Source organism: Bufo bufo, chromosome 2 (genome assembly GCF_905171765.1).
Source record: "Bufo bufo chromosome 2, aBufBuf1.1, whole genome shotgun sequence".
Classification (NCBI taxonomy): Eukaryota; Metazoa; Chordata; class Amphibia; order Anura; family Bufonidae; genus Bufo; species Bufo bufo.
Window position 1 is genome coordinate 508,408,200 of NC_053390.1, and position 27,409 is coordinate 508,435,608.

At 44.0% G+C, this 27,409-nt stretch overlaps 1 protein-coding gene across 1 annotated transcript in view; it reads right to left on the reverse strand.

Moving 5' to 3' along the window:
• REST (RE1 silencing transcription factor) overlaps positions 1–26,923 on the reverse strand; it is a 41,854-nt gene extending 14,931 nt beyond the window's left edge. The window contains exons 1-2 of the mRNA XM_040417864.1: positions 26,802–26,923; positions 1,260–2,150 (exon numbers count right to left, since the gene is read on the reverse strand). Of these exons, the coding sequence (XP_040273798.1) occupies positions 1,260–2,142 (883 nt within the window). The 5' untranslated portion in view covers positions 2,143–2,150; positions 26,802–26,923. The remainder of the gene's footprint in view (positions 1–1,259; positions 2,151–26,801) is intronic.
• Between the last annotated feature and the right edge of the window lie 486 nt (positions 26,924–27,409).

The window sequence follows — 27,409 nt, forward strand, 5'->3', positions numbered from 1 at the left end:
GTGACATATTCAGCGCAGGCGCAGCGAGGAAGTCGGCAGCCGAGCATCCTTCAGTACCTCCGTCGAATACAGAACAGGACGGCGCAGGCGCGCAATTTCTCCGGCAGGAGGAGACCAACGCTTGCCTGGCCCTGATAATCAAGTTTACATAGGCGTTGAAAGAGGTGGGCAAACGGAGCCTCTAGGACCAGGTGCAATGCCCCCATGCTCCTAGAGGCTAATTAGCATATAATAAAAGTTAAAATTGTGAACGGGGGCATCCATAAGCATAAGAATAGGCTAGTTAGGGTCTGCTGACATTAGCACATCGCTTACGTCAGCCAGTTTAATAGGGTTAATTTTGGTGACAGAAACCCTTTAACAATGGTGAGGAATTCAATCACCAAGTCCACTTGACAGCTGCAGAACTTATACAGCTGCTGCTGACAGCTGCTTATACAATGAATGAGTTATAACCATATAAAAGCCCTTTAAAACACCATAAGTTCCCAGAACTAAGGCAAGAGAAAGTAAATGGCATGAGCAAACGCTCACACTAAATGGCCCTTTACAGAGGCCGAGAATCCACCAGATAATCGATAAAGATAATTCATAGAAATGATCATTAGCGATTATCTGGTGGAGTAAAGGTGCCGCCGATTACCCAATAATCGAGCGAAATGCTCGCTCGTTGGGTAATTGGATCATTTGTGTAGCTATCTAAAGGACCCTTTACATGGGCCAATTTTACAGGTGATGGTCAGGAAGGAAGAGTTCTTTCCTGGCAAGCGCCTGCTTGTCAGTGAATGAGACCATTGCATGATCTCCTCCACAGTATGGGGAGGAATGATCGCTAATGCCATCGCTCAACCCCATACAGAATCATTATTTGCTGGCAGCAGAGCGCGATTACATGGCACAATCTGCTGCCAGCATTTAGGTGCCTACACAAATGATCCAATTACTCAACAAATGAGCGTTCGTTGGGTAATCTACAGCACCTTTACACCAGAAGATAATTTCTAACGAGTATTCCTATGAACGCTCATTAGCGATTATCTGACGAATTCTCAGGCTGTTTAAAGGGCCCTTTATTCATTACAGCAGAGGCTGTGTAAAAAACGAGTCAGTATGGGAGGCACTAGCAATGACTCCTCCCCATACTGTGGAGATCACTGCAGGTAAATGCAGCGCTCTCCTCTAATGACGAGCAGGCGCTTGCTGGGAAGGAATGCCATCAATAACACACTAACAGCAATTTCTCAATTTTAAAACATTACCTGTATGTGTTCTTATATGCTGAATATAGTTATTTTTGCGATCAGAAAAATAGGAGCACTGTGAGCAGGAATATACATTCCTTGGGAAATGATTTCGGAGATGTTTCTTCCAGTGGTACTCACTAACTGTCGTATAGGTACATATGGTGCACTTGTAAACCCTCTCGTTGTCAGAAGCTTTGTTGTGGTGCTTTAAATGGGCCAAATAGTGATCAAATCGATTGGTGTTATAGCCACATCTGTCACATCGGATAGGTCCCATGGAAAAGTCCACTTCCTCAGGCGAACAAGAGCCTGAATCTTGCACATTTTTGTTAGAGTCATGATCAATGAACCTTTTGGCGCTGTGGTCCCTAATGTGATGGACAAACTCTTCCTCAGATTCTGCTTTATACTGGCAAGGTCTGCACCTAAAAGGCTTGCTCTTTACACATTTTGCTATGTCTTCAGTTCTGGCAGGAGGGGTCTCCTCGGCTTTCTTTTCTGGGTCCACCTCCAAGCTAGTTTCTGGGACGGTGGTTTGTTGGTAATTCAGTATCGGCTCTTGGACTTCCGAGGGATCCACTACCATACTCTCAAAGATGCCTGGCTCACTCACTAGGTTTGACTCTTCTAACTCCATTCTTTCCCCTTCGCTGTCTGAAAAGCTATTTTCATACACAGTTGTCAGTTCAGCCATTTGTCTGTCCTCGTCTAAGGAATAATCACAGCAGCCACTATTGACCTCTCCAGTCAGAGCAACGTTTGCCAGCATGATGAGCCGAGGAGCTGCCATCTCTGCTTTGGAAAGGTCATGCAAGCCATACATGTCTCCGATGCCAAAGTTGCCACTGTTGCAAAACAAGTTGCTGCCACTAGGTTGGCTAACCATTTGTGTAGCCATGGTGAATGCTAAAAAGGAAAAAAAGAAAAATTTGTGCATGAGAAAAGAAGCGCAACAGAAAAAAAAACGTGTATATCACAAGCTGAAGATAACTTGATAAGCTATAGAACAATTTAAGGGCCAGTTCACATTGACGCTAGGCTTCTGCTTATCATTTCCACAGTTCTTCTCCATTACAGAAGCAGCACAATGAAAATGAAGTGCTCTATTCGTCAGAGGATGGACAGCAACGAAGCGCAACAAATTCCAATGACTATAATGGAGCCACCAGGATAGACGTGACCATTACTTGACACTAAGGTGTCAACATTACTTTTTTAATCATCCCACAGCCATGGTTCCTGACCACAACATTCTCTACAGAAGGATCAACAAATGCAAACGTCCTCTCAATAATATATCATAATTTCCCTCTGTCCAAATGAATAATACAGAGCCGTCCCAAAGAAGTGAATGGAAACGCCATACTTTTAATTACACTGCTCGCCACTGCAATTGCTGCAGTGAGCAGGTAAGCAGAGCAGAGAAGGCAGTGCTTATAGAAGCGCTGCGTTCTCTCCAAACAGCTGATCTGGGGGGTGCTGGGAGTCAGACTCCCACCGATCTGATATTGATGACCTATGCTGAGGACAGGTCATCAATAGTAAAACATGGACATGCTCAATTATAGGAGTCTGTAACGGGGAACTAATGGGAGAGGCTCAAATGCACAAAAGGGGAGTATGAGAGAGAACAGCAATGCATGATGAGAGCAGTAGTCTGCAACTCATATGAGATACTGCTGAAGACAGTCCCACTCATAGGCTACAATCACACGAATATGAAAAACGCCCGTGTAATGGTCATCACATGGTCGCTTTCAGAACCAACAGAAGTTTATGGGGCTATCCCCATGGCCTTTTTTTTTTTAAAGATAATCACCTCATTCAATTGAACGCAAGGGAAAACTTGTTCTGCACTAGAGGGAGCAGGACCTGATGCATTGTAACGTCACATTAGTAGATAAAGTTTGTTGTTTTTGAAAATTTTTGGACCCAGTAGAATGGAGGGCACTATTGGGGGCAATATTTATACTGGAGGGCATTTTATAAAATACAGGGGCCGCTATGGGTGGCATTATAGACACTAGGGACTTATGGAACTGCCATGTTACAGGTTTTGCAGTACACACCTTTCCTTTTTCACACAAGTCAATGATCGGACCAAAAATTGGGTGTGAACACTTATTCCATTAACTGGTCTGTACAAAATGCACCAGAGATCAGCTGAAAATTGAGCAAACGCCAGCCATGCCAATAATTTATGTAGCACAAAATCTCACTGACTGCAGGAAGAACGTCACCCAACATCTTAAGGCCCTTTTACAGGAGCCGGTAGAGCAGGCAATGATCACTGCTGTATGGGGATGAACAATTGTTAATACGATTGTCCCCATACAGTTTCATTTGTTTTTTGGGAGCACATCCTTGTTTACAAAGGGAAATGCATTGCTGACAAATCAGCGGGCACATGAGCATTTCCTCATTCACATGGGTGAATTATGGGGAACAAGCTTTCATACAAACATTCGTTTTTGATAATTTGCCCAAATACTGGCATGTGTAAAAGGGCATGTAGTAGAGAAACAAAGTAGAAAATATGTACAAGGTAGATTTGCCATATTTATCAAGGCTCAAAGACATTTTTCTCTAGAAGGGGTGTAGATACAGTACCTGAACAACTGATACACAATGCTTTCTTAGAAAACTGGACCGCGTGTATGCCAAGTTGACCCTGTGAACAGCTTCAGCCCATTTGAAAGAAGTCTACTGTACCAGAAACATTAACCCTTTCCCTGCCAAGGATGTATGTCAGATGGCCTTACAGGATGGTCAGTAGCCAAGGACATACCTGGTACATCCTTGCTACTGACAGCTAGATCTCAGGCTGTGTAACACTTGTTTTAAAGCTGACAATCTCATCTTTAACCTCTTCACGACCGCAATCTGTATATATACGTGATAGCTGCACATGCCCCGTGCAGCTACCACGTGTATAGACGTCATGGCAGCTCTTTAATCCAAGCGCTGCAAAGCTTCTGCCCCTGCCCTGCTGCTGTCACGGACAGCATACAGTCTAGTTATGCCAGCAAGGGGCCAGAGTGGCCCCTTGCCGGCAATCGATCCGATTGGTTAGTCTGTGCAGACTAACCAATCGGATCGTGGCAGTGTTAAAATGCCGGTTTCAGGCTCTGATCTGCGCTCTGCACATCAGAGCCTGAAAGCAGATAGTGTTCCTCATGCCCCTCCAAGCCCTTAGTGCCCCTCTGTGCCCCGACGATCTGTGCCCCTCTCCTGCGCTGATGGCATGCGGTCCGCCCCCTGCATTAATTTTCTAGCCGCCCCTCCTGCCCCAGCCTTCCTCGATATTGTGGGCAGCCTCCCGAACCCCCCCCCCCTTTCCAGCGCTGCCCCCCCCCGATCCCCCTGCTGTGTGCGATGGCGGCAGCTCCATTACTGAGCCGCCGCCATCAGCAGAGAGAGCTCTATGCTGACACTCTCCTGTAACCCCTATAGATGCCGCGGTTGCGGCATCCATGGGGTTAACAGAGGGAGGGAGCTCCCTCTCTCCACCATCGGGGCTGCAGCGCTGTGATTGCAGCACCCGATGGTTGCCATGGCAACCGGACGTTTTGCAAAAGCGTCCGATTGCCATGGCAAAGGCGTCCAGTGCTGCCACCTACAGGCAATCTGGAAGTACTATACTTTGGAATGCAAGAGCGTTGCAAAGTATAGTACAACTATCAGCCCCTCTGGATCTTCAAGATCCAAGAGGGAACTGATAAAAAAAAAAAGTGAAAATAATAAAAGTAAAAATAAATAAATAAAAATGTAAAATTAGAAAAAAGAAAAATTGCCTTTTCCTATAAAAAAATGAAAAAATAAAAACACACATATTAGGTGTCACCGCGTCCGTAACGACCATCTCTATAAATATATCACATGATAGACCCCGTCCGATAAACACCATAAAAATTAAATAAAAAAAACAGTGCCCAACAAGCTATTTTTGTCACCTTACATCACAAAAAGTGCAACAGCAAGCGATCAAAAAGGCTTATGACCCCCAAAATAGTACCAATCAAACCGTCACCTCGTCCCGCAAAAAATTATACCCTATTTAAGACAATCGCCCAAAAAATAAAAAAGCTATGGCTCTCAGACTATAAAGACAGTAAAACATCATTTTCTGGGTTTCAAAAATGCTATTATTGTGTAAAACTTAAATAAATAAGAAAAAGTATACATATTAGGTATTGCCACGTCCGTAACGATCTTCTCTATAAAACTATCACATGACCTAACTCCTCAGATGAACGCTATAAAAATAAATAAATGAAAATTGTTCCAAAACAGCCAATTTTTGGGTCACCTTGCCCCATAAAGTGTAATAATGAATGATCAAAAAATCCTATGTACCCAAAAATGGTACCAATAAAAACCTCAACACTTTCTGCAAAAAACGAGCCCCTGCACAAGACGATCGGCACAAAAATAAAAAACATATGGCGTTCAGAAAACCAATCCAGCACAATCTACCTTCCAAAAACCGTATGGCATTCCTTTCCTTCTGCGCCCTGCCGTGTGCCCGTACAGCAGTTTACGACCACATGTGGGGTGTTTCTGTAAACCGCGGAATCAGGGTAATAAATATTGAGTTTTGTTTGGCTGTTAACTCTCAATGTGTTAAAGAAAAAAAAATTATAAAATGGAAAATCTGCCAAAAAAGTGAAATTTAGAAATTTCATCTCCATTTTCCTTTAATTCTTGTGGAACACCTAAAGGGTTAACAAAGTTTTTAAAATCAGTTTTGAGTAACTTGAGGGGTGTAGTTTCTACAATGGGGTCATTTATGGGGGTTTCCACTATGTAGGCCCCACAAAGTGACTTCAGACCTGAACTGGTCCTTAAAAAGTGGGTTTTGGAAATTTTCTTAAAAATTGTAAGAATGGCTTCTAAACTTCTAAGCCTTCTAACGTCCTAAAAAAATAAAATGACATTTCCAAAATGATGCAAACATAAAGTAGACATATGGGGAATGTTAAGTAATAAATATTTTATTAGGTATGACTTTCTGTTTTAGAAGCAGAGAAATTGAAATTTGGAAAATTGTGAATTTTTCCAAATTTCTGGTAAATTTGGGATTTTTTCATAAATAAAGGTGAAATATATTGACTCAAATATATGACTATCATGAAGTACAATGTGTCACGAGAAAACAATCTCAGAATGGTGTGGATAAGTAAAAGTGTTCCAAAGCTATTACCACATAAAGTGACACATGTCAGATTTGTAAATTTTGACCTGGACACTGGGGCATCAATGACCCTTGGTCATGAAAGGGTTAAAACAAAACCAAGATTGAGGCTCTAGCTCAGGGTTTCTCAACTCTGGTCCTCGGGACCCACCTACCGGTCAGGATTTGAGAATATCCCACAGAATGAATACCTGTGGTAAATCCTGATGCATGGACACTAATTATATCAACACCTCAATACTAAGGAAATCCTGAAAACATGACTGGTAGGTGGGTTCCGAGGACCGGAGTAGAGAAACCCTGTTCTAGCTCAACCCAATTTCTAAGTGCTCTAACTTGCATCTTCCCTTTTTCCCCCAGAAAAGAACAGTGCCTAATGTTTACTGATGCAATGACGCAGACTTTTACTAGCATCCGTATCACAGCACTAAATACACCACAAACATTCATAAAGTTTACTTTTTGCACTGCCCCTATCCTGTCCTTACCTGATTTATAGAGTAAAATATACAGACTGCTTCACTAGAAAAAGCCGTTGCACGATGCAGTAATAGCGATAACAATTAGCACTAGTGAAAAATACTGTATCTAATATAGTTATGACAGATGGAAAAAATTTATGGCCACCTAGTCTAAAAACTGCACAGGTCTTCCTGGCGGCGATGAGAAGGAGCACTGCAACTTGTCTCGCAAAAAATAAGACCTGATATGGCTACCTCAACAGAAAAATAAAAAAAGTAATAGTTCTTGGAATGAAACAATGAAAAAATTGCTTGGTCTCGAAGGCCCAAAACAGGCTGTTCACTAAAGCCTCATGCAGACGTCCGTGGAACACGGTCCGTGAGATACCGGACTGGCATTACAGGAGCGCACGGCGTCATAGCAACCAATGACGCAGTGCGCTCCTGCAATGCCAGTCCGGTATCTCACGGACAGTGTTCCACGGACATCTGCATGAGGCTTAAGGGGTTAAGAGCAGAAGCTCTTGTTGATGTACACACATGTGGTATATATGATTACATTTACACTGTTTGTATGTGTAAACTTCTGCTTGGATGTGCCTTTTAGGTTCAAATGTTTGTTCTGATGCATTTTTTTTGGTAATTTGTCATGAAGGTGCACATGGTTGTCAATAGCCCGTCTAGGCAACTGCAATCATCAGGTTGTTTGATTTCTGGAAATATACAGGTTTGGGGTGCATTTCTGCAGAATTGTAAGGCTACTTTCACACTTGCAGCAGAGTGATCCGGCAAGCAGTTCCATCGCAGCAAAACGTATGCCAACTGGTGGCATTGGTAAGACTGATAAGGATCCTGATCAGTCAGAAAAATGCATTCAAATGCCGGATCTGTCTTTCCGGTGTCATCCGGCAAAACGGATCCAGCATCTATTTTTTCCACCTTTTTTGCGCAGACCGGAAGGATGGATCCGGCATTCAGGCAAGTCTTCAGTTTTTTAGGCCAGTGATAAAACCGCAGCATGCTGGGGTTTTATCTTTGTCCTGATCAGTCAAAAAGACTGAACTGAAGACATCCTGAACGGATTGCTCTCCATTCAGAATGCATGGAGATAAAACTGATCAGTTCTTTTCCGGTATAGAGCCCCTAGGATGGAACTCTATGCCGGAAAAGAAAAACGCAAGTGTGAAAGTACCCTAATCCCTGTATTTTATACAGGATTTTTGGTCTTTCCAGTTCTGGTGATTTTATTAACATATGTGCATGTAAATTTAGTCCTATGGCAACATTCACACTTCCATTTTCCAGCAGGGAACAGACTACCAGAGTTTACCACATCCGGCATAGCCAGATCTCCTTTGACTATAATGAGATCTGGCTGCTTTCCGGCATAAATGCAGGCATTTATGTGGGAAAGCGGCTGGGTCCCCGACAGATCCCATTATAGTCGATGGGGATCCAGGGGTTCGAGGCAGTATCCGGTTATGCTGTATCCGGTAAACCCTTGAGGTGTGTTCTTTGTAAATGGACATGTGAACATAGCTCGAGTGTTATGTACATGCTCTGCACATACTGAATGCTTATTTTTAAGAGGTGTGCTCTGATATCAAAGTTTTGAAAAAAAATTACACTTTGCCGCAAAGATGCATAAAAGTGTTTGTGTGTATAAAGTGCTGAGTGACATTTTGAGAATGTCAGGTATCTTTCAGAAAATATATGGGTATGTGGGGGTTAATATAATTTTTTTATTTTGTAAGGCTCCATTCAGACATCCGCAAATGGGTCCGCATCTGTTCCGCAATATCAGGAATGGGTGCGGACCCATTAATTTTAAATGGCGCAGAACGGGATGCGGAGAGCACACTATGTGCTCTCTGCCTCCGCATTTCCGGAGCACGGCCCCGAACTTCCGGACCGCGGCTCCGCAAAAAAATAGAACATGTTCTATTCTTGTCCGCAATTGCGGACAAGAATAGGCAGTTCTATGGGGGGTGCCGGCCGGGTGTATTGCGGATCCGCAATACACCACGCACGTGTGAATGGACCCTGATTCTGTAAAAAAAAAAAATTGTATATGTCAAAACTGTGAAAACTGCCCTGGTCACCAGATGTGCAAAATGTCCAAACACCCCTGGCAGCAAAAGGGTTAATCATGAAGCAAAGGGCAGTTAAAATTATGCTACCCTGTTTCCCCGAAAATAAGACAGTGTCTTATATTAATTTTTGCTCCCAAAAATGTGCTAGGTCTTATTTTCAGGGGATGTCTTATTTTCCATGACACAGGGGGATCAGAGGGGGGAATCAAAATGGCACAAGAGAATCAGAGGGGAGGGGGATTACTATTTTACGGTAGTACCCCCTTCTGATCCTCCTGTGTCATTTTGATTCCCACCTCTGATCCCCCTGTGTCATTTTAAGTGATCCCACGCCCCTGTGCCAGTGGACAGTGGATTATTTAGTCTCTCTCCCCCCTCCCACCTTCACCAGACATCCCCCACTACTTTATCAAACATTTCCCCCCCACCACCTCAGTCACCCCTGTGTGTCTGTGCCAGCCAGATTCCACACAATGTGCCCAGCTCCTGCCCCGTGCGACTCACTGTCTAATCGCGAGTCAGCCAGATTCCGTCAGGGCAGAGCGAGCAGCAGGCGGCAGCTTCTCCTGGCGGCAGCGCAGGCTCTCTGATTTAAAGAGACCTCGCACTGCCTGAACAGCTCTGGATGCGCTGCGGCCAATCAGTGAGCTGCGCGGCGGCAGCCGCCGCTACAGTCCAGAGGATTCAGACGCCCTACGGTAGCGTCAGGGGCCTTATATTCTGGCGGGGCCTTATTATCGGGGAGGCCTTATTTTCGGGGGGATGCCTTATATTACAGGGATAGGCAAAACTAGAGGTAGGTCTTATTTTCGGGGGATGTCTTATTTTCGGGGAAAGACGGTAGCAACATATTTTTAGGAAACATTGGTCAACCGTGTTTTATTAGCCCTTTCACGCCCAGCGTCATACATGTACAGTGCTGGGCGGGTGTTTAAAGATGGCGCCCGTTACGGACGCCATAGCCGCGGATGGCCGCCTGCTTCTTTTAGCAGACACCCGCGGCTCATGTCCGCAACAGGCAGTAATGCTGATCGTGGACATTTAAAGGGAACCTGTCACCAGGATTTTGTGCATAGAGCTGGGGACATGGGCTGCTAGATGGCCGCTAGCACATCTGCAATACCCAGTCCCCATAGCTCTGTGTGCTTTTATTGTGTTAAAAAACCGTTTTGATCCATATGCAAAGGAACCTGATATGAGTCCTGTGTCCGGAGATGAGTCAAGCGGAAAGGAGCCCAGCACCGCCCCGCGTCCTCCGAATCTCCTCCTTGCTGGCTGACGTCACAGAGCTGGAGCGCCGAAATCTTGCGATGCGCGAGCTAGCGCATGCGCAGTGTCGGCATCATGTTCATTCCCTGTGCTGGCATCAGCGCAGGGAACGAACTACGCATGAGCTAGCTCGCGCATCGCGAGATTTCGGCGCTCCAGCTCTGTGATGTCAGCCAGCAAGGAGGAGATTCGGAGGACGCGGGGCGGTGCTGGGCTCCTTTCCGCTTGACTCATCTCCGGACACAGGACTCATATCAGGTTCCTTTGCATATGGATCAAAACGGTTTTTTAACACAATAAAAGCACACAGAGCTATGGGGACTGGGTATTGCAGATGTGCTAGCGGCCATCTAGCAGCCCATGTCCGCCCCTCTATGCACAAAATCCTGGTGACAGGTTCCCTTTAACCACTTCGATTCCGTGATCAATCCGGACCACGGCATCTGAGTGCTCTGAAACCGAAAGTGCGCACTTTCGGTTGAGTTACGCTCCCCCGTGTGGCGATCGGAGGAGCCGGAGCTTGCGTGCAGCAGCCCCTGTCTTTGGGAATGACAGGAGGCTGCTACATAGTATTTCCTATGGAGCCCTTGCCTGTAATAGGGCTCCATAGGAAAGTAGTAAAATCATCATAGATTCCAATGCAAGTGCATTGGAATCTATGATAATAACAATCAGATGACTGATTGTTTTATTCCCTATGGGTACTATAAAAAAAGTGTAAAAAAAAAAAAAAAAAAAAAAAAAAAAAATTTTTTTTAAAAAAACATAAAAATTCTAATCACCTCCCTTTTCCCAAAATAAAAAAACAAAAAAAAAAAATACACATCATGGGTGTCGCAATGTGTGAAAACGCCCATAGTATAAAAATATATTCCCCATACGGCAAACAACAGAACGGAAAAAAGTGTTCAAATGGCCGATTTGCCGTGTTTGGTCGCTTCATTTTCTATAAAATATTAAATAAAGTGATTAAAAAGTCATACACACCCCAGAATGGTATCAATGAAAAGTTCAGATCGCCCGCAAAAAATGAGCCCCCATAGAGCTCCATAAACATAATTACAAAAAAGTTATAGGGGTCAAAATATGCCAACAAAAAAAATAGTTGATGACAGGTTCCCTTTAACCCCTTAACAACCCAGGACGAGAATGCTCGTCCTCAATTGCCAGCACTTAGCGCTAAAGGACGAGCGTTCTCGTCCTGCAGTCGTTCCTCCCCCCGCGTGCAGTCCCCCGGTCAGCAGCAGAGATCCGGCGGTTACTGACAGCCGGATCCCTGCTGCATCCACCAGCATCGGCGATAACGCAGATGCTGGTGGATTAACCCCTCATATGCCGCAGTCAGCGCTGACCGCGGCATATGGGAGGTTTGCGCTCCCTCGCCTCATACATCGGGTCCCCGCGCTGCTGTGGCGGGGACTCGATGGTTGCCATGGCAGCCCCAAGCCATTCCAAGGCTTGGGGCCTGTCATGTAAGGAAGCCTAAGAGGCCCAGCCCCCAGGCTGGGTCTCCTAGGCAACTGTTAGCATCTTACAGTGTAAGACAATAACAGTTCAATACAGCACAATACAGATGTATTGTGTTGTATTGAAACAAGGATCAGACCCCGTCTCATAGTGGGACAAAAAAATAAAGTGAAAAAAAAAAAGTTCATAAAATTAAAGTTTAAAAAATAATAATAATAAAAAAAAAAAAAGCGTCCTTTTCCAAAAATAAAGTAAAAATAAATCGGGAAAAGACATAGACATATTAGGTATCGTCACGTCCATATCGACCAGCTCTATAAACTTATCACATGACCTAACCCCTCAGATGAACACCGTAAAAAATAAATACTGTGCTAAATAAACCATTTTTTGTCACCTTACATCACAAAAAGTACAACAGCAAGCGATCAAAAAGGCGTACGCCCACCAAAATAGTACCAATCTAACCGTCACCTCATCCCGCAAAAGATTAGCCCCTACCTGAGATAATCGCCCAAAAAATAAAAAAAAACTATGGTTCAGAATATAGAGACACTAAAACATCATTTTTTTGTTTTAAAAAAGCAGTTATTCTGTAAAACTTACATAAATTTAAAAAAAGTATACATATTAGGTATCGCTGCATCCGTATTGACCGGCTCTATAAAAATATCACATGATCTAACCCCTGAGGTGAACACCGTAAAAAAATAAAAACTGTAAAAAAAGCCATTTTTTGTCATCTTACATAACAAAAAGTTTAATAGCAAGCGATCAAAAAGTCATATGCACCCCAAAATAGTGCCAATCAAACTGCAAAAAACGAGACCCTACCTAAGATAATCGCCCAAAAACTTAAACTATGGCTCTCAGACTATGGAGACACTAAAACATGATTTTTTTTTTGTTTCAAAAATGAAATCATTGTGTAAAACTTACATAAATAAAAAAAATTGTATGCATATTAGGTATCGCCGCGTCCGTGACAACCTGCTCTATAAAAATACCACATGATCTAACCTGTCAGATGAATGTTGTAAATAACACACAAAAAAAAATAAAAAATGGTGCCAAAAAATCTATTTCTTGTTACCTTGCCTCACAAAAAGTGTAATACAGAGCAACCAAAAATTATATGTACTCTAAACTAGTACCAACAAAACTTCCACCCTATCCTGTAGTTTCTAAAATGGGGTCACTTTTTGGAGTTTCTACTCTAGGGGTGCATCAGGGGGCTTCAAATGGGACATGGTGTAAAAAAAAAAAAAAGTCTAGCAAAATCTGCCTTCCAAAAAACGTTTGGCATTCCTTTCCTTCTGCGCCCTGCCGTGTGCCCGTACAGCAGTTTACGACCACATATGGGGTGTTTCTGTAAACTACAGAATCAGGGCCATAAATATTGAGTTTTGTTTGGCTGTTAACCCTTGCTTTGTAACTGGAAAAAAAATATTAAAATGGAAAATCTGCCAAAAGTGTGAAATTTTTAAACTGTATCTCTATTTTCCATTAATTCTTGTGGAACACCTAAAGGGTTAACAACGTTTGTAAAATCAGTTTTGAATACCTTGAGTGGTGTAGTTTCTAGAATGGAGTCATTTTTTGGGTGGTTTTTATCATGTAAGCTTCACAAAGTGACTTCAGACCTGAACTGGTCCTTAAAAAGTTGGTTTTTGAAAATTTCTGAGAAATTTCAGGATTTACTTCTAAACTTCTAAGCCTTGTAACGTCCCCCAAAAATAAAATGTCATTCCCAAAATGATCCTAACATGAAGAAGACATATGGGAAATGTAAAGTAATAACTATTTTTGTAGGTATTAATATGTATTATAGAAGTAGAGAAATTGAAACATGGGCAAATTTTGTATTTATTTTATAAATAAAAATGATTTTTTTTTAACTCTATTTTACCAGTGTCATGAAGTACAATATGTGACGAAAAAAAACAATCTCAGAATGGCCTGGATAAGTCAAAGCGTTTTAAAGTTATCACCACATAAAGTGACACTGGTCAGATTTGCAAAAAATGGCCTGGTCCTGAAGGTGAAAATACTTGGTCTTGACTTTTTATTAAGCCCTTCCTGCAGAAAGTAAAATTAAAGGCATATCTGGGGGTAAGGATAGATCCAAGTCTGATCTGGAAAAACTGATAAAGGCTTTCCAGATTCTCACATATATATTAGAAGTAATCTTTTTTTCTGCTAGCCAGAAGTGTATCCTCTACTTTAAATAATGGCCTCCCGGCAAGGTCCTCAGAGGAAGAATCTGAATCTTCTATTTAGCCTTCTTACTCCCAATCGGACTCAGTAGAGTTCGATTCCACAACCTCCCAGGCTGTGAGCTCTGCGATGCGATTGGCCAGCGCTACAGCCTAGGAGAAGGAGACGCCCGCAGAACAAGGGCAGACTCCTCCTACTATAACCAAGTGCCCGAACATACCGGAGGACATAACGGGAGAACGTAGCGGCGCCCAGGGATAATAGTGAGTGCAGTGAGATCCCTGGGCGCCGCTGTATATGTCATGATACTTAGTTCACAATGTCAGGACCGGTGAAAGGTCCTCTTTAACTCTTCTGCCCAAGCTGAGCTTGGGCAGAAAGTGGAGGGGGAAAACTGCTTTAGCTGCTGCCATCTCCTGAATGGTAGCAGCTAGGAGCATGCAACTGGTCTTGTTTGAAAGCTGGCATTACAAAACTGAAATAACAGCAAAAGTCCAAGCTAAACGGGACAAGTCACTGTTAAAAATTGAGTTGGGAATAATCGCGGGTAAAACAGGCTTTCAATTTCAGCTGCATTCACTGCTTCCCGATTTCTGAAGCCTCATGCACACGACCGTTGTTTTGGTCCGCATCCGAGCCGCAATTTTTTGTGGCTTGGATGCAGACCCATTCACTTCAATGGGGCCGCAAAAGATGCGGACAGCACTCCGTGTGCTGTCCGCATCCGTTGCTCCGTTCCATGGCACCACAAAAAAAATATAACCTGTCCTATTCTTGTCCGTTTTGCGGACAAGAATAGTCAGTTATATCAATGGCTGTCCGTGCCGTTCCGCAAATTGAAGAACGCACACGGATGCCATCCGTGTTTTGCGGATCCGCAATTTGCAGACTGCAAAACACACAACGGTCGTGTGCATGATGCCTAACAGTGATATCTTCCCATGTACTGAAGATATTGCTGTCATTCTGATATTGTCTGAAAGCTTGGAATGCCAGCTACCAAACAATACAAATGTCTAGCTGGTACCAAACTAGAGATATGAGCAGTTAAAGCATGAGTATGAGGGAGCAGTTGCAGAGCTGACAGCCTGCAGGAAGGAAGGAAAAATAGTAAAACTATATAGCAATGTGGCGTTATCAGCGTACTGACCCACATAATAAAATTATGTTATTTTTACCACACAGTGAACGCCGTAAATAAACCTACAACTAATCCAGCAAAATAAAAATATACATTTTGGAAGAAAAAATGAAAAAGTTATGACTGCTAGAACACAAAGGGAGGGAAATATTATTGGTCCTTAATGCTAAAATGAATTGTCATCAAGGGGTTCAAAATGCAATAGTGTCCCATGAGTTGTGCGCCAACAAGAGTTACTGCAGACACATTAAAAATCTACAATACAAAACAGTTACATTTTTGGAGGGTTTTTCCAATTTTAACATGACTGTTAGGAAGTTATGGGGAAAGGGGGTATCTACGGGGGGGGAAAAGCAGTGGTGAAGTGGTGCTCCGAGGAGTTAGGTCCGCCCTATAGTGCTCAGACCACTTAATTAGTATATGAAAGCGCATATTTCTTTACGACTGAGGGATTGTTTAACTCAGCATAATCAACACTAGAAGGCAGTATGCCTGGTTTACCACGGTTGCTCATGAGGACACATGCTCTTTAACACATATTAAGATGTATTTGTAACTGGAAGCACACATGCATCATGTGGTATAGTTTAAACCGTTAGGCCCCTTTCACACGAGCGAGTTTTCCGCGCAGGTGCAATGCGTGACGTTAATGCATAGCAGCCGCACTGAATCCTGACCAGGGTGGATTTTATTTAAATCAAAATGATTTAAATCACGATTTAAATCACTAGTCAGTAAGGCTTGATTTAAATAAAAAAAAAAATTCTACATAAAGACTAATTCTTGCTGGTATAACTTAAAATATACAAGTAGATGAAGATTTAAACAACTTTTCATATTAGTTTGATTCTGCATTCATAGGTTTGTAGAAGTTAGGATTAAGGTATTTTTCTCATCTCTGTTCATGTTATAACATTTTTGCTGTGAAGAAGAGGCATGTGATCTCTGCGGAGTCAAATTCAGTTTTGAGAACTGCAAAAGTAAACCAAGCATCTGTGATAATATCTTGTAGGCAGAGAAACTGCCCAATAATCTTACAAAAACCTCTGGAAGAGCATGACATTGTGAATGGATTAATGGAATTTATTTACCAAAAAAATTACACATATAGAAACATAGAATGTGTCGGCAGATAAGAACCATTTGGCCCATCTAGTCTGCCCAATATACTGAATACTATGAATAGCCCCTGGCCCTATCTTATATGAAGGATGGCCTTATGCCTATCCCATGCATGCTTAAACTCCTTCACTGTATTTGCAGCTACCACTTCTGCAGGAAGGCTATTCCATGCATCCACTACTCTCTCAGTAAAGTAATACTTCCTGATATTAATTTTAAACCTTTGCCCCTCTAATTTAAAACTATGTCCTCTTGTAGCAGTTTTTCTTCTTTTAAATATTCTCTCCTCTTACCTTGTTGATTCCCTTTATGTATTTAAAAGTTTCTATCATATCCCCTCTGTCTCGTCTTTCTTCCAAGCTATACATGTTAAGGTCTTTTAATCTTTCCTGGTAAGTTTTATCCTGCAATCCATATACTAGTTTAGTAGCTCTTCTCTGAACTCTCTCCAAAGTATCAATATCCTTCTGGAGATATGGTCTCCAGTACTGAGCACAATACTCCAAATGAGGTCTCACTAGTGCTCTGTACAGCGGCATGAGCACCTCCCTCTTTCTACTGGTAATTCCTCTCCCTATACACCCAAGCATTCTGCTAGCATTTCCTGCTGCTCTATGACATTGTCTGCCTACCTTTAAGTCTTCTGAAATAATGACCCCTAAATCCCTTTCCTCAGATACTGAGGTTAGAACTATATCACTGATTTTATATTCTGCTCTTGGGTTTTTACGCCCCAGGTGCATTACCTTGCACTTATCAACATTAAATTTTAGTTGCCAGATTTTTGACCATTCCTCTGGTTTTCCTAAATCCTTTTCCATTTGGTGTATCCCTCCAGGAACATCAACCCTGTTACAAATCTTTGTGTCATCAGCAAAAAGACACACCTTACCATCGAGGCCTTCTGCAATTTCGCTGATAAAGATATTAAACAATATGGGTCCCAGAACAGATCCCTGAGGTGCCCCACTGGTAACAAGACCATGGTCTGAATATACTCCATTGACTACAACTTTCTGTTGTCTGTCCCCAGCCACTGCCTAATCCATTCAACAATATGGGAGTCTACGTACAGCCTTATTCTACATAATTAAAAAAACGAATCTTTATTTCATGATGGAATAATCTTTGGATGGTAATATATTTTCCTCAAAAAGGATTTTATATAAAAAAAAAATCTGATTTAAATCAAAAAAAATTCTGATTTTTTTTTAAATCATTGATTTTTATCCACCCTGATACTGACCCATTCTTTTTAATGGGTCTGTGTACATGAGCGGTTTTTTTCCACGCATCAGTTCTGCATGTTCTATATTCTGCGTTTTTCCCGCAGCCCTGGCCCCATAGAAGTGAATGGGGCTTCAGTGAAAAACGCATTGCATCCGGAAACAAGTGTGGATGCAATGCATTTTTCACTGATGGTTGCTAGGAGATGTTGTTTGTAAACCTTCAGTTTTTTTATCAAGCGCGTGAAAAAAGCATCAAAACGCTTTGCACTCGCGCGGAAAAAACTGAACGCAATCGTAGACAAAACTGACTTAACTTGCTTGCAAAATGGTGCGAGTTTTCCTGAACGCACCCACATACGGATCTAATCCGCCACGCTCGTGTGAAAGAGGCCTTAGTACAGGGGTGACACAAAGAGCCAAAAAAATAAAATAAAATAAAAAAAAAGTATGACTACCAGGAGCCACAAGCTATACATTTACACACGAGTCACCGTATTTTTCGTCCTACAAGATGCACCCAAATTTTAACAAGAAAAATAAGAGAAATTATTTTTTCCCGTCTGATAAAAAATATTTTTTTCTAATTTTTCATTAGCAGAGAAAAAAATAAAAAATAATTGATTTTATTAGACCTCAGATCAGACTCCTAAATCAGATCCCCAATCCTCATCTGACCTAAAATAAGATCCCAAAACCTCATCAGACCTCCAAATCAGACCCCCAATGCTCGGATCAGACAACATAAATCAGACTCCCTGTGTCAGACCCTCAGTGCTCAGATCTCCCCCTCATGCTCAGATCAGACCCCTCATTGCTCAGATCAGGACCATCCACCCCCCATGCTCAGTTCTATAATTAAAAAAAAAAAAATCAAGAGCCAACGGTTGGCCACCCCTGCCTTAGTATGTAAAAACAAAATGCTGCACATTGGTGAATATGGAGCAAAGTTATAGGGGTTTTCCCATGATAAATGGAAAAAAAAGTACATGACAAAAAAAAAAGCTAGAACCAGGCCCATTCATTACTCGTGCAGCTCAGGGAGTGAGGGGGGCTGCCTGTAACTGTCACAGCTTCTAGCAGAAGACACGGCTGGTGGCTGCTGTTGAAGGATGGAACTGAGCATGTGTGTCCAGTGAGGTGGACAGAAATGAAGTACAAAACAAACAGCAGGTGGCGATATACAGATACAGTTTATTGAATAACTCACTGGCTGTACTAAGTGTTTAATTACATGTAATTACAAAAGTATTCAGATCCATTAACGCCAGTGTGAAACAGGCCTAATACACTGCTCAAAAAAATAAAGGGAACACAAAAATAACACATCCTAGATCTGAGTTAATTAAATATTCTTTTAAAATACTTTGTTCTTTACATAGTTGAATGTGCTGACAACAAAATCACACAAAAATAAAAAAATGGAAAGCAAATTTTTCAACCCATGGAGGTCTGGATTTGGAGTCACACTCAAAATTAAAGTGGAAATACACACTACAGGCTGATCCAACTTTGATGTAATGTCCTTAAAACAAGTCAAAATGAGGCTCAGTAGTGTGTGTGGCCTCCACGTGCCTGTATGACCTCCCTACAACGCCTGTGCATGCTCCTGATGAGGTGGCGGACGGTCTCCTGAGGGATCTCCTCCCAGACCTGGACTAAAGCATCCTGGACAGTCTGTGGTGCAACGTGACGTTGGTGGATAGAGCGAGACATGATGTCCCAGATGTGCTCAATTGGATTCAGGTCTGGGGAGCGGTCGGGCCAGTCCATAGCATCAATGCCTTCATCTTGCAGGAACTGCTGACACACTCCAGCAACATGAGGTCTAGCATTGTCTTGCATTAGGAGGAACCCAGGGCGAACCGCACCAGCATATGGTCTCACAAGGGGTCTGAGGATTTCATCTCGGTACCTAATGGCAGTCAGGCTACCTCTGGCGAGCACATGGAGGGCTGTGCTGCCCTCCAAAGAAATGCCACCCCACACCATTACTGACCCAATGCCAAACCGGTCATGCTGGAGGATGTTGCAGGCAGCAGAATGTTCTCCACGGCGTCTCCAGACTCTGTCACGTCTGTCACATGTGCTCAGTGTGAACCTGCTTTCATCTGTGAAGAGCACAGGGCGCCAGTGGCGAATTTGCCAATCTTGGTGTTCTCTGGCAAATGCCAAAGGTCCTGCACGGTGTTGGGCTGTAAGCACAACCCCCACCTGTGGACGTCGGGCCCTCATATCACCCTCATGGAGTCTGTTTATGACCGTTTGAGCAGACACATGCACATTTGTGGCCTGCTGGAGGTCATTTTGCAGGGCTCTAGCAGTGCTCCCCCTGTTCCTCCTTGCACAAAGGCGGAGGTAGCGGTCCTGCTGCTGGGTTGTTGCCCTCCTACGGCCTCCTCCACGTCTCCTGATGTACTGGCCTGTCTCCTGGTAGCTCCTCCATGCTCTGGACACTACGCTGACAGACACAGCAAACCTTGTTGCCACAGCTCGCATTGATGTGCCATCCTGGATAAGCTGCACTACCTGAGCCACTTGTGTGGGTTGTAGACTCCGTCTCATGCTACCACTAGAGTGAAAGCACCGCCAGCATTCAAAAGTGACCAAAACAACATCAGCCAGGAAGCATAGGAACTGAGAAGTGGTCTGTGGTTACCACCTGCAGAACCACTCCTTTATTGGGGGTGTCTTGCTAATTGCCTATAATTTCCACCTGTTGTCTATCCCATTTTCACAACAGCATGTGAAATTGATTGTCACTCAGTGTTGCTTCCTAAGTGGACAGTTTGATTTCACAGAAGTGTGATTGACTTGGAGTTACAGTGTGTTGTTTAAGTGTTCCCTTTATTTTATTGAGCAGTGTACTTTCACTGTTATGAGCCACAAGTAGTGGCAGTTGTCTTTGGCGGTAAAATGTCCTAAACAGGCTACGCCTAAACTAGAGCATGGGGCATTTTGGAAAAAAAACATAGAAAAAAAAAAACGACTAGGATCAAAAAGGCAAAGCTAAATGCGCAAAAATTCTGTGCCAAAAAAACCTAGCATACATGCTTTAAGCAATTTCTGTGCCTCACTTTTCGAGGGGTGTGGCTTACCTTCCACCAAAATAAGACAGGATTAAAACTGTAAAACCTGTGTGTGAATCTACCCTAAAGCCTCCACAAGGAGGGTCAGTGCAGAAATGCTGATTTCAATGAAAAACCAATGTGGCCAAAAGAAAAAATATTTGTACGTTATACAATCCTTCCAACTTCATGTCAAACATGTTGGGGCACTTTCTGACTGATGGGCAATATATCTTTCGGCTATCATCACACTACCGGGGTGGGGGGCTGACTGTTAAGTCAATCTTCTATTCAATTTCATGAGGTGGAGCGCTCATCTGTCACAATTACCATAACACATGAAACGAGTAAAGAAACAGACTGCATGGCAAGGCAAAGACAGTCTCACAAGGCCTCGCTCACACCAGTAAATCACAGACGTGTGCTGCCCGTTCTCCACAGACAGTACACGTACCACAAACACCGTGGGCCAGTGTAAAAATCATGGGAGCGTGCGCTACAGTGCCTTGCAAAAGTATTCACCCCCTTGACTTTTTTCGTGTTTTGCTACATTACAGCCATAAGTTCAATGTTTTGTTACTCTGAATTTTATGTGATGGATCAGAACACAAAAGTTGGTGAAGTGAAATAAATATATAAATAAAACTATTGTTTAGAAATAGAAAACAGAGAATTGGCACGTGCGTATGTATTCACCCCCTTTGTTAGGAAGCCCATAAAAAGCTCTGGTGCAACCATTTACCTTCAGAAGTCACATAATTAGTGAAATGATGTCCACCTGTGTGCAATCTAAGTGTCACATGACCTGTCATTACATATACACACACCAGAGGCTGCAACACCTAAGCAAGAGGCATCACTAACCAAACACTGCCATGAAGACCAAGGAACTCTCCAAACAAGTAAGGGACAATGTTGTTGAGAAGTACAAGTCAGGGTTAGGTTATAAAAAAAAAATATCCAAATCTTTGATGATCCCCAGGAGCACCATCAAATCTATAATAACCAAATGGAAAGAACATGGCACAACAGCAAACCTGCCAAGAGACGGCCGCCCACCAAAACTCACGGACCGGGCAAGGAGGGAATTAATCAGAGAGGCAGCACAGAGACCTATGGTGACCCTGGAGGAGCTGCAGAGTTCCACAGCAGAGACTGGAGTATCTGTACATAGGACGACAATAAGCGGTACGCTCCATAGAGTTGGGCTTTATGGCAGAGTGGCCAGAAAAAAAACATTACTTTCAGCTAAAAAAAAAAAAAAGGCACGTTGTGATTTTGCGAAAAGCCATGTGGGAGACTCCCAAAATGTATGGAGGAAGGTGCTCTGGTCTGATGAGACTAAAATTGAACTTTTCGGCCAAAGAAAACGCTATCTCTGGCGCAAACCCAACACATAACCCAAAGAACACCATCCCCACAGTGAAACATGGCGGTGGCAGCTTCATGCTGTGGGGATGTTTTTCAGCAGCCGGGACTGGGAAGCTGGTCAGAGTTGAGAGAAAGATGGATGGTGCTAAATACAGGGATATTCTTGAGCAAAACCTGTACCACTCTGTGCGTGATCTGAGGCTAGGACGGAGGTCCACCCTACAGCAGGACAATGACCCCAAACACACTGCTAAAGCAACACTTGAGTGGTTTAAGGGGAAACATGTAAATGTGTTGGAATGGCCTAGTCAAAGCCCAGATCTCAATCCAATAAAAAAATCTGTGGTCAGACTTAAAGATTGCTGTTCACAAGGGCAAACATCCAACTTGAAGGAGCTGGAGCAGTTCTGCAAGGAGGAATGGGCAAAAATCCCAGTGGTAAGATGTGGCAAGCTCATAGAGACTTATCCAAAGCGACTTGGAGCTGTGATTGCTGCAAAAGGTGGCTCTACAAAGTATTGACTTTAGGGGGTGAATAGTTATGCACATTGACTTTTTCTGTTATTTTGTCCTATTTGTTGTTTGCTTCACAATAAAAAAAAATAACATCTTCAAAGTTGTGGGCATGTTCTGTAAATTAAATTATGCAAATCTTCAAACAATCCATGTTAATTCCAGGTTGTGAGGCACCAAAATACAAAAAAAAAAAAAGTCACTGTACTTTGGTCCGTGATGTGTCCCAAACACACCCATTGAAGTCTATAGGTCCTTCAAAAACCACTGACACAACACGGATGGCGTGTAGCACTGCTGCATCAATTTTATTTTTTACAATAAGCCACACCTCCAAGATCACCTAATCCCCTTTCTGGCGACCATGCAGTAATAGTGTCCCCTTAAAGGGGTTGTCCAAGTTATATTTATTGATGATCTAGGATCCTCAGGATAGGTCATCAATATCAGATCGGCTGGGGTCCAACACCCAGCACCCCTGCCGATCAGCTGTTTAAAGAGAAGGCGCGCGCCATGCTAGCGCTGCCTCCTCTTCACTGTTTACCTTCTAGCCGTTGCATCTGCAGCGGTGAGCAGGTGTAATTACACCCAAGCCATCCCATTCATTTCTATGGGACAGCTCGTTCCTATACACTTGTATGCAGCCTCCATTACCACAGTCTGTCCTATCCGTCCTCTCTGTACTTCATGTCTCCTCATGACCTAAATTCCCCAGAGATTCGGCTAAAGATCTTATCATCTGTATTCAGGATCATAATCCCTGACAAATAGGAGAATGAGGCAGCTCTTTACCTCAGTGTTGTAAAGTAATTTGTCCTCCTGTGTGATCAGGACAGGTTTTGTGTGAGCTAATGGGACAGCGGCCATTTTGTTCCCCTGATGACTGCTCCCCAGACAAAACGAGCCACTATAAATAATGAAAGGTATTTGAGAATATATTTATAATAAAGTAATATTTAAGTATTTTCATTTTCTTAATTCCTGGAGAACCCCCTTAAGTGCCCCACACACAAAATGATGCCCCCCTTAAAGGGGTTGTCTCATGGACAATGGGGGCATATCGCTAGGATATGCCCCCATTGTCTTATAGGTGCGGATCCCATCGCTGGGACCCGCACCTATATTGAGAACGGAGCCCCGCAAGGTGGTAGTTGGAGGACTCCGGTCCAGCCACCACCAAGCCGGCTCCCTATAGAAGTGAATGAGAGCGTACCGCGCATGCGCGGCCACCGCTCGCATTCATTTCTATGGTGCCAGCGCTCGGCTATTTTTGCCAGCCCCATAGAAAATGAATGGAGGGTGGCTGTGCATGTGCGGTGCGCTCTCCTTCACTTGCAGGGATCTGTTCAAGATATACACTCCCCTAAAGAATTATTAGGAACACCTGTTCTATTTCTCATTAATGCAATTATCTAGTCAACCAATCACATGGCAGTTGCTTCAATGCATTTAGGGGTGTGGTCCTGGTCAAGACAATCTCCTGAACTCCAAACTGAATGTCAGAATGGGAAAGAAAGGTGATTTAAGCAATTTTGAGTGTGGCATGGTTGTTGGTGCCAGACGGGCCGGTCTGAGTATTTCACAATCTGCTCAGTTACTGGGATTTTCACGCACAACCATTTCTAGGGTTTACAAAGAATGGTGTGAAAAGGGAAAAAACATCCAGTATGCGGCAGTCCTGTGGGCAAAAATGCCTTGTGGATGCTAGAGGTCAGAGGAGAATGGGCCGACTGATTCAAGCTGATAGAAGAGCAACGTTGACTGAAATAACCACTCGTTACAACCGAGGTATGCAGCAAAGCATTTGTGAAGCCACAACACGCACAACCTTGAGGCGGATGGGCTACAACAGCAGAAGACCCCACCGGGTACCACTCATCTCCACTACAAATAGGAAAAAGAGGCTACAATTTGCACGAGCTCACCAAAATTGGACTGTTGAAGACTGGAAAAATGTTGCCTGGTCTGATGAGTCTCGATTTCTGTTGAGACATTCAAATGGTAGAGTCTGAATTTGGCGTAAACAGAATGAGAACATGTATCCATCCTCTGATGGCTACTTCCAGCAGGATAATGCACCATGTCACAAAGCTCGAATCATTTCAAATTGGTTTCTTGAACATGACAATGAGTTCACTGTACTTAAATGGCCCCCACAGTCACCAGATCTCAACCCAATAGAGCATCTTTGGGATGTGGTGGAACGGGAGCTTCGTGCCCTGGGTGTGCATCCCTCAAATCTCCATCAACTGCAAGATGCTATCCTATCAATATGGGCCAACATTTCTAAAGAATGCTATCAGCACCTTGTTGAATCAATGCCACGTAGAATTAAGGCAGTTCTGAAGGCAAAAGGGGGTCCAACACCGTATTAGTATGGTGTTCCTAATAATTCTTTAGGTGTGTGTAGGTGTGGGTACCAGCGGTGGGACCCGCACCTATAAGACAATGGGGGCATATCCTAGTGATATGCCCCCATTGTCCATGATGAGACAACCCCTTTAAATGGCCTCCCTGGGTGGCCCCTACACACAGTGATGCCCCCCTCATAGTTATGACCCCTTAGATGCCCCTCCCAGAGTTGTGCCTACAGTTTGAATACTGACCTACCCCACATGCTCCCATGATGAGCAGGGCTTAGTGCAGAAGGCGTGATGACACCACTACATCGCGCCATCTTGCGCTGAACTACGGACAGCAGGGGAATGGCGGAGCATGGAGCAGACAGCTGTCTACTTCACCATTGTATTTAACTGTATCTGCAGCCTGAGGACACAAATACAGTTAAAATTGGGACACGCAGGGTCCATACAGCTGGAAACCATGGTCCGCCAGTTGAGTACCCTATTGTATGGGGATGAATAATCGCTACTGTGATCATTCATCCACCTATATGGAATCACAACCCAAATTATGGTTATGCGCATAGCAAGAAAGTTGGTACCTTTAAAAAGTGCAAGTCCTCAGGAATGTGCGTTTATGTTTGGGCCTGATAGTTGTGCAGATCCGACACGTATTCACACGCTTCATGTTTATGGCAAAAATAAATAAATAAAAGCACACTATGGCGCCATTACATGGGTTTAGTCCAGGCTGTAATAGAAACCCAGCCTGACCTAATAGCAGTCTACAGACCTGTCTCCGGGGCACAGCTACCATTTACAAACGTATGCCAGGAAGCCAAGTGTGAACAGAGCTGAAGAGTTTTACTGTAAATAGTAACAGCACGGTTGATACGGGACAATAATGCTGCTTACATAGCTGGACAGACGGGCGAGACGTGTAATACTGTCCATCCTAGTATCCAACTACTGAATCACCCATCAGCGTCTAGACAGAAGAAGCTGGAACACTACTTATGGAACCCACCTCTGAATAGTCACCCTTTCCAGGAAGCCATATAATCCCAAACTGCGCTAAACTGTATAGAACGTACTAACCTTTCTGAAGGTAGGCTGCATAACCGGGGGACGAAAGCGATACTCGTGGCGGCTCCAGCACGTGGGTGCCTATAGTTACATCAGCCAGGCACATAGGTTGTTTCCTTCTCAAATTCATAAGAAAAACATGCCGCCATTTGCCAGGGTTTTTTTTTTTAACTAAACACTAACTATACTTCATTTGCATAAGAAAACATGTCCCAGGCTGATCAGGTCCAGCAGGATACAAGAGGGAAGCCAGTGCGCTAAGCAGTCACACCGCAATGAGTGAGTGGGGGACCTGGAAAACATTTAGCTAAATACTGTGCTGATTATGGAACACCCCTTTAAGAACTCCAGTACATGTTGCAGACGGGACCTCGCTTCCGCTGCACTAAAGTAAACTTTCCCCCTGGTCGCGGAGAAGGCCTCACTAATGGCACGTCCACAGAGGAAGTGGCACAATGTGCCCGCTCCGGCAGCGCACAGACTCGGGCTGCCAGCGGGGGAGGGGGCGTCATTATGGCATCCTCCTCACACCTCCAGCACAAGAGGAGGAGGAAGCAGGCGACGTCCCCGGGGCAGAAATCAGCACCACGGCAGGGGCGGGAGACCCTCACACTGGCCAGCACCGTGCACACGGTACACACATGGCAGCCCACCTATTAGCCCCCACCAGGGTCACACCCAATGTCAGCTCTTTCCAATGGGAAGACTAATGCCAGGAGAAGTCAGGGGCCGAGATCAGCCCTGGACAGCGCCTTTCCCGGCGAGCACGCTCACAAGCAGCGAGGCCAGCAGCGGACAGCGACCATGGCAGCAGGCAGGACCCTCACACCTACGTCCTGCTCCTACACCCAGCTGGGAAGGGGGGTGCAAAACAAGGGGCTCCGCCAAACTTGGCCTAGACTCCATGGCCGCGCACATACGTTGGAAGTTTCCTGCACTTGTTGAACATCGCCCGCACCTACCTGCCTTTCTCATAGGAGCACTTACCTCGCACTCAGGAGAGCGTCCAGCGGAGAACGGACAGGGCCTACAGCTCGAGGCTTCTAGTACGGGACTCCACTCTCACATTCCTACACACGCCGCACTAAACTCCCTGCACTCCCCCTCCCATCCCTGCAACGACGGCAGGGGGCGCGCGCACGCCCTCAGCTCTCCTCTGCGTGCGCGTGCCCAGCGCGGCGGCGACACCTGAGGTAAAAGCGAGAGCTGCTGGGGAATTATTAGGGGCTTCTAGTTACAACCTACACAGCCGGTTTTTAGGTGTATAAAAATGTGTCCATTTCAGATACTATCCAAAGATGGGGGGATGTACATATATGCGGTTTCTGGATTCCCGTGTGGAAAAACCGCAGCGTAGTACAGTACCAGCAAAGTGGATGAGGTTACACAAATCTCATGAACACTGCAGATTTTTTTCAGTGCCGATAGTCAATTATGTTTGCGGTTTTAGCTCTGGATTTACCCTTTTCAATGGAAGGGTGAGATCTGCGACAAAACCACATCAAATCCGCACCAAAATCCACTGTTAGAAATTGCGGATTTTGGTGCAGATATACTGCAGAAACACATAAAACAACACGGAAATTTGTGTGGAT